Source organism: Molossus molossus, unplaced genomic scaffold (assembly GCF_014108415.1).
Source record: "Molossus molossus isolate mMolMol1 unplaced genomic scaffold, mMolMol1.p scaffold_m16_p_11, whole genome shotgun sequence".
Taxonomy (NCBI): domain Eukaryota; kingdom Metazoa; phylum Chordata; class Mammalia; order Chiroptera; family Molossidae; genus Molossus; species Molossus molossus.
The window spans coordinates 43,833,290-43,841,550 of record NW_023425346.1 but is presented as its reverse complement, the minus strand read 5'-3'; the positions used below and the strand labels follow the sequence as shown (position 1 = coordinate 43,841,550).

General features: G+C 39.6%; 1 protein-coding gene across 2 annotated transcripts in view; it reads left to right on the top strand.

Annotated features, from left to right (window-relative positions):
* The first annotated feature begins 3,905 nt into the window (after positions 1-3,905).
* Positions 3,906-8,261, top strand: part of LOC118625221 (fibroblast activation protein alpha) — a 76,227-nt gene continuing 71,871 nt past the window's right edge. Inside the window, exons 1-2 of one of the 2 annotated variants that reach the window (XM_036253926.1) lie at positions 3,906-4,117; positions 4,450-4,534. In XM_036253926.1, the coding sequence (XP_036109819.1) occupies positions 4,112-4,117; positions 4,450-4,534 (91 nt within the window). In that variant the 5' untranslated portion in view covers positions 3,906-4,111. The remainder of the gene's footprint in view (positions 4,118-4,449; positions 4,535-8,261) is intronic. The other variant, XM_036253927.1, reaches the window with a different exon arrangement.

Below are 8,261 nucleotides of genomic sequence, written 5' to 3'. Positions count from 1 at the left end.
TCAGAACTGCTTTCACTGCATCCCATAGATTTTGTGTTGTTGTGTCCTCATTTTCATTGGTTACCAGGAAGTTTTTGATTTCTTCCTTGATCTCCTTGGTGACTCATTCATTGTTTAATAACATGCTATTTAGCTTCCATGTGTTCAAATGTCTTTGTATGTTCTTCTTGCAATTGATTTCTAGTTTCATGCCATTGTGATCTGAGAAGATGCTTGATATAATTTCAATCTTCTTGAACTTGTAGAGACTTAGTTTGTGCCCTAACATGTGGTCTATTTTTGAGAATGTCCCATGTGCACTTGAGAAGAATGTGAATTCTGTAGTTTTGGGGTGTAGTTCTCTGTAGATATCTATTAAATCCATTTGGTCTAGTACTTCATTTAGAGTCTCTGTTTCCTTGCTAATTTTTTGTCTAGAGGATCTATCCAGTGATGTCAGCGGGGTGTTGAAGTCCCCTGCTATGATTGTATGGCTATCGATTTCTCCTTCGAAGTCCTCCAGAAGTTTTTTAATATATTTTGGTGCTCCTATATTGGGTGCATATATGTTTATCAAGGTTATATCTTCCTGTTGGATAGATCCTTTCAATATTACGTAGTGGCCTTCTTTAAGACAACATCTTTATTTATGCTTGCAGCATGTTCTTAACACTTTAGCAATGTATAGCTGAATGTGTTTTCTGGGAAAACAGCTAAATCAAAATAATTTTTAGCAGACCTACAATGGACTTACTAAATAGTTCTAGAAAGTTAAAGATTTATGTTCTAGTTAACTTATCCAGAATGTAGTCATATTCCTAGTTAAGCCTTATAAGGCCATCTCTGGGAAAAGCTCAGTTGAGCATCTACTATCTTAATTCTTGCTGTTAATTTTTACAGGTCAAAGCCACACTTTCCATTTTCTATAGCATTCTAATAGATACACAATTGCTTTCTCTCTCTCTCTCTGCTGTTGTTGTTAATCCTCACCCGAGGATATTTTTCCATTGATATTTTTAGATAGAGTGGATGGGAGAGAGAAAGAGAGAAAGAGAAAGAGACATCGATGTGAAAGAGACACATTGATCGGTTGCCTCCTGTATGACCTCAACCAGGACCGGGATTGAACCTGCAACCCAGGTACGTGCCCTAGACTGGGAATTGAAGCTGAGATCCTTTGGTCCATGGGCCGACGCTCTAACCACTGAGCATTCGGCCCAGGGCCACAGTTACTTTCTGAGAAAAGCTCCAGTTCTGACAAACTTTGGACTTAAAGATTACAAATATGTGCTATGTGCACATTCCGTCCTTCTTGGGTCCATGCAGAAATCACCCACCAGTCAGGGCACGTTTTCCTGCTGAGCACAGACCCAGCATCTGGCTCATTCTCAGCAAGAGCTCCAGGAAGGGGAAGGACAAAGTATGTAACAACTTACCTGTCACCACTGTCCTAGAATCCAAGTCTCTGAGGACACAGACTGAGACTTTTTATATTTTTGCCTGAACAAAAATATCTACTGGATGTTAACTGTGTAAAATAAGAATAATATTCAGTTTCTTTAATGTTTTTAAAAAAAGTGTTCGCATTAGCATTTCATTTTGTCTTTAAAAGGAGGAAAAGCCAATGAAAACATTCTAATATAAAAAAACCCAAAGTTTTGTAGGACTCCCTGTCTGGAGGAAAATGGGAATTCTTACACATTATCTCAGACGGGTGGAGTTGTGTTGCTCTGTTATACACAATATATGGCTAATCCAGGAAATCAAAAGGAAAAAAAAATTTTTGACATCTTTATTTCTGTAGTCAGTTCCATTTTTCTTAAAACAGTTCATTATAGCAAGTTGCAGTTTGAATCACTCAAATGTCCAAAAAAACCTCAAACAAAACAAAATAAACATGCTTTAGGTTCATAATCCTCTCCCCCAACTGTTTCAACTTAAAGTTGTCCCTCTTAAGGCACCACAATTTCTTCACGGAACCTATTCAATGCGTCTCCTGTGGACACCACACTTGGCTGCAATCCCAAGTGATCCACAGACCAGTAACATGTCATTATAAAACTGCTGGAGCAAATAGTAAAATAGTGTCCTTTTTAATTACACCTTAATTATTTTTTACTGTTAGTTTTTTTCACTAATCCTCTCCCGAGGATAATATTTTTCATTTATCTTCAGATAAAGTGGGAAGAACAGAGAGAGAAACATCAATGTGAGAGAGACACATGGATTAGTTGCCTCCCGCACGATCCCTACCAGGGCTGGGGACCGAACCACAATCGAGGTACGTGCCTTTGACCGGAATCGAACCCGCAACTCTTTGATCTGTAGGCTGACATTCCAACCACTGAGCCAAACCGACCAGGACTACAGTCAGTTTTTCTTCAGAGCATACAGTCTTGGAAATAACCCACTAACAAGTACTTGTGGCGTGGAGGGCTTTGGCAGGCTGGGACAGAACTTCTGAGAACACGCTGTGTGAATCTCCCAGAGAAGACAGTCAGTATGACAGGACCCACATGGGAGCATTCATTTGGGACCTGGATGGTGGCATTTATCTTTTGCTTAAGAATCTCACAATCACGTGAAAATGCCTACCAGTGTGTAGCATCACTCGGATATTCCTCTTAACAATTGCTTCAGTTTGTAAAGAGCTGGCCCGTCACCTGCAGAGGAGGGGCCTCCTCCAGAAGCCGGGTTGTGGCATCTCTCTGCCAGTAAGTGCTTAATGACTCATTTTCCTCAACAGAATTTTCATAAGGCTGGAATTCAGGGAGGGCTGTCTGCTGAATGTCTGTAGAGGAAGTTCCCAAGCCACCGTCTTGCTGTTCTCGGGAGGAAGCCTCCCCTGATCGCCAGACCAGTCGACAAAAGCAAACAGCAACAGATTTCAGTAACATTTCCTCATTATCTTCCATGAACAATCTGTGGGAGGTCACCCTGAAGTTTGCAGTAGTCAGGCTGAGAACATTTAAACTTCCAAAGAAGAAAACTATTAGTGGGAAAATGAAAGACATCGTAGGTTAATTACTGTGTTCATGCAGACTCTATCCCTGTGAATGCATTGAATCAGCCAGAATACCCCAGAAAATGTATGTATGTTATATTTGCAATTCAGTCACCCCTTTTACTGATCTGCCAACTTGACCAATTGCTTTGAAATTCTGTGGATTTAGCCAAGATGAAATTGTACATAATACTTTCTTCTCTTTTCCAATGTTTTTGTTTTTGTTTTAAAGGCTTTATAATGACTAAATGTTCCCCTCTCTCAGAAGATATTCTGAAATGGAAGCAAAAATATCACTTTTGCAAAGCCATTTCCATTCTTCCAAAGGTCTGCTGGTAAATTATTCTTACTGATCTTTCCATCTTTCTGGCCTGTGCAAACACACCTAACCCATACTAAATTTCACCAGATGGCATTTTATTTCTCTAAAGGAAAGCAGTCGTGGGCTTAGACAGTTGAATTTTTAAACTTCTGTATTTACTGAAAGTGCATATGGTGCTATATGGACAAAGAAATTGTGCTGAAAGAAAAACATTTCTGTCTGCAGTACCTCACAGTGTCTCAGAGAGAGAAAAAAGTGCAGTTATGTGGCATATTTCTCACAAAATCTTCTGTGGCTGTGATTTTCTTCCTCTCCTCAAAATTAGAATATGTATACTGTACATACCTAGAAGTTTGTATTTCTTTAAATTCTTCTTTTGGTTGCAAATAGAAAGGTTATATGAGACCCAATAAACTGCCAAAGTCATTGGTGAGAGATTTCTAGAAGAAAATGAAACATAAAACTAAACTGGTGGGGGAAAAAAAAAAAAAGGTTAAAAAAACCTCTGTATGTCAACGTAAGCAGATGTTGGTGTAGAATTCACAAGGATGAGAAGGTTGCAAAACCTCCCTTGAGCCACTCACAGTTCATTTCAAGGCCAAGAACGCCCCCAAAATCTGTTTCTAATTTTACAGAAATCTTGAAATTTGGCATGGTATTGAAAAGTCCGTAGAAAGAAAAAAACCTTGTCCCAGCCTCGGCTTCCAACTCCGAAGACAGACTTGCTTCCTTTCAACGGTTTTCACAGATCCAGTGACCCACGCTCTGAAGTCAGACTTAGCTAACTTTCAAAAACATCTGGAAAAATGAAGGTTAGTATATGCAAACTCAGGTGTTGCTGAAGAATGGGGGCCGGCAGAATTGAGTGCGAACAGTGTTTTATATTGTTTAGAAGGTGAGGATTTGTACATAAGTATGTACTTCCTGGAGTGGGTTGGGATTGGGAGGTTGTTCTAAATATACTGTAGAAACATTTGTCCTTATGGAACTGGAAATATTCCAGCAATTGTAGCCAGACCAGTGAAAGACAATCGAACGTTTTGTGGGGAAGGAGAAATAAGATTTAACTGTAAACAGAATCTTGGTTTTTCTACTACTCAGCAGACACTTTGTGTATATCTAATTTTTATTTTATTTTATGTAGACATGGTTAAAAATTGTATTTGGAATTGCCACCTCTGCTGTGCTGGCCTTACTGGTGATGTGCATTGTCTTACGTCCTTCAGGAGGTAAGAACTTTTCTCTAATTTGCTCTGTCGGCCTTGGAAAAGGCACTAACATCTGGTCATAAGTTACTGAACATTTCTTAAGTGCTTATTTCCAAAGTAAGTCTGTTATTTCTAAGAAGACTTATAAGCTCACAGATATGTTCGTGTGCAACCAGAAACAATGAGGAATTTAAGGCAGGAGTAGAAAAAGATTTCCAGTATCATTTCAACAATAGAAAAACATAAGCATTATTCTGACCATCTCCACACCTCCCCCAAATACATGGTAAATTATAAGCTTTGACGGGTCTTTAGAGGCAATATTTTTAACCAGCGTGGATTTTCATTATTGGATTGCCTCATAGAAAGCAAAAACGAGTACGAATGGAAAAGTAAAAACACAACCTGTGTTTTTGTTTGTTTGTTTGTTTTTATTACCAGTCTTCCCAAAAATTTAGGAAGGCAGTCTAGAATACAGATCTCGAGTATAGCTATATAGAAAAACTAAAATTGTTGTTCTAGATGCAGTAGCAATGAACAATAAAATTAGAAAACTAAATATTATTAAGCGAGCATTATATGTAGTGATAAATGAATTATTTTAAAAAGGATGTAGGTTAACATTAATTCTCCTTTGCTGAAAGTTGGAAGATACTAGGGACTGATAGTGGGGCAGCTTACATCGAAGTGATGACTCTGTCTATAAATTATCCAGCAATATTAAAAGAACAGGTTTCTGCAAAACTATCATGAAGAGAAGCTCAAGTTCTAAAGCAGAAAAAAATACAATAATAGCAGGCCTTGTGCTTTGGGGTCTAGGAAAAAGGAAAAAGTTTATACCAACAATTGTTAAAAACTAATAGTAGCTCAGGTGAGAAATGCCTTTGGTTAAATGTAAACTGTTGGTAAAGGAAAATCAATGATAAATCTTCAGTTAAAGAATGTGTGAGTCCTAAATGACCTATTGCTTTAAAAAATAAAAATACAGAAAATATTTGGAAAAATTCAAAATGCTCATGGGATTTTCATAGAATTACTAAATGAAGAGGTTAACCAATAAGATGTAGGCAATTTCCTTGTATTGTCATTGTTAGTCTTCGGTCCATCATCCACTCTCTGTTAGCACAGTTATTCTTAGGCTGTGGAGATGTACTGTGTGCAGCCATATTTTTCATATTTTGTCAAGTTAAATTTGTTTTCAGGTCAGTGTTTCACCTCAGTGGTTTGGGAGCCATCTTTCCCTCATGCCAGCAATTTTCAGGTAACAGGTTAGGTCCCACCGACCCATTGAATGTTAATCCATTTAAAATTAGCTTCTGATTTTAAGAGACTCTCCCCAGTACTTGAAAGGGACCCTTTGCTCCCTCCGAAATACTTATTCTGAGGACAAAAGTGTATGGATTAAACTGTGCGCTTGCTTCCGTGTCCACAGGCAAGGATGGATTGCTTTTGCACTTCGGAATCTGAGCCATGATTTTGAATAGGAAATATATACTATAGTTTTACATTTACAAATAGTATATAAGTATGCACACACACAGATATTTGTATAGTTATATATAATCCTAATCCTTATCTTCTCTTGAAGTTTAGACATGTATATTAATATGCACATAAATGTATGTTATAAAGTACATATATTATAAAAATCTTATGTCTATGTCATTTAAAACCCAATTTTATGTTTCAACCAATGGGATAATTTTCAGAGCAAAAGAATTTCCTGATAGAATGAAGTAATCAAATTAAACTTTAAGAGAAATTGTATTGCGCATTCAGAAACAGAAGGATAATTTAAAAGCAGAGAACTATATTTTTGTCTATACTAGACCATCTCTTTCTAGTCTAAATGAGATGAAGAACTTCTCAGAATGTCACTCCAGTGACTTTTGCAGGGGACCCTTGACTCGCCTGCTCTCCTGGGACCAGGGCGGAAGCCCCCCTTCCCTCCAGGCGGTGGTACAGGCAGCCTGGCGTGGTGGCTCCTCTGACTCCCCTCCTTTCCCCACACCCCACTCCTCAAACATCCCCAGGCTAGATCTTCAGGTCCAGTTCTCATCCTCACAACTGCCCAGTGCCTGGTGAGAATAGGATCTAGGTGGCAAAGCGGAGAAGAGAAGGAGGAAGGAGAAGGGCAGAGAATCCGAAGCCAAGGACCTTCCAGTTGGCCTTCTCAAACTTGCTCAGAAATTCATTACCTCACCTTACCTTAGATGTCTGTGTATCCTGAGCACAGGATTATGTCCTAACATAACATAAGAAGTCTTTTAAGAAACTGAAAGATCCACTTCAGAAACATTCATTTGTTTATTTATATAGGAAGGAATTGAGTCCCACCAGCCACCTGACTATCATTGGGCCTGACGCTGGGGAAACGAAGGTGCAGCAGTCTAGGTGTCTCTCTGAAGATCAGAGTGAGGATCCAGAATGGAGGCTTGGCCTTCACCACCAAGAGCAGAAGGGACTTCTGTTATATCACTGCCTGGAGGGAAGGAGGGCTTCAACCCTGGTCCCAGGAAAGTAGGCGAGTCAACGGTCCCCTGTACAAGTCATTGAAGTGACATTCTGAGAAGCTAACTTAGAATAGAAAGAGAATGGTATTATAGACCAGTGAAAGAAGACAGGGCTTTTCCGTAGAAAGAGAGGTTCCAGGAACACCAGCCTCTGGACTCAAAGAACTGTGGAGAATTCCAGCAGAATTTTAGGAACCAATAGAAAAATGTAGTGGTGGTGAAATGAGAAAAATCCATTTGGATCACTCATATAGTAATAAAAATAAGAAACACATTTTTTCGGGGGTGAGGGGACTTTCAAAATTTTCCATTTTTATTTTCACCAAATAGAAAACACATATTGTTTTCTACCCCTTAGTCTTAGGCTATCCTCCTCGACCTCAGCCTACTCCCCCTCCACCGATGCCTTTTCTGTTCTCCTGCCTCTGTGCCCTTCCTCTGGTCTGTCCCAGCACCGTCCCTCTCCCTGTGTGAACATGCAGCCGGGCCGAGAGTGGAAACTGAGTTCCACACTTTCCGCCCAATTTTGTCAGCCCCGAAGAGAAGCACACAGACCTCGTTTCAAGAGATTTACAGAGACGACGGTAACTAAAAACAAACAGGAAACTACAACGGGAAAGGGACAGAGGCTCGCTAATTTGCAAAGTAAATTCTATATGGTCTTGCTTCCTGATTTACAGTTTCTGAATTCCTGGACCTGCCTTTGTGAAATTCATTTGTGGAAGAAAATGTAGAAGTTATCTGCTCTGTCCTTGAATTCTGCTGAGTGTGGAGTTTCTCACATGGTGATGAGCAGACACTGAGTAAATGGCAGCTATTATTGTTCTACAATTTCTCACATGCAGTAGTTACTTAATGAGTGATAGCTAGAGTGTTACTGTGTTTTTTTGTTTGTGTTTTTATCCTCGCCCAAGGACATTTTTGCATTTATCTTCAGATAGAGCAGGAGGGAGAGAGGGAAGAAGAGAGAGAGAGAAGCATTGACGTGAGAGAGACACATCGAGTTGTTGCCACCCACACGACCCCAAACGAGGCTGGAGACAAACTGTAACCGAGGTACGTGCCCTTAATGGGAACCGAACCCGGGCCTCTCTGGTCCATGGGCTGACACTCCAGCCACTGAGCCAAACTGGCCAGGATGTTACTGTGTTCTTCTTCCTCATATATGTACACGCACAAAGATAACAACTGGACCCTTCTGAGTGATATATTTAAATTTCAACAGTGTTCTTAAT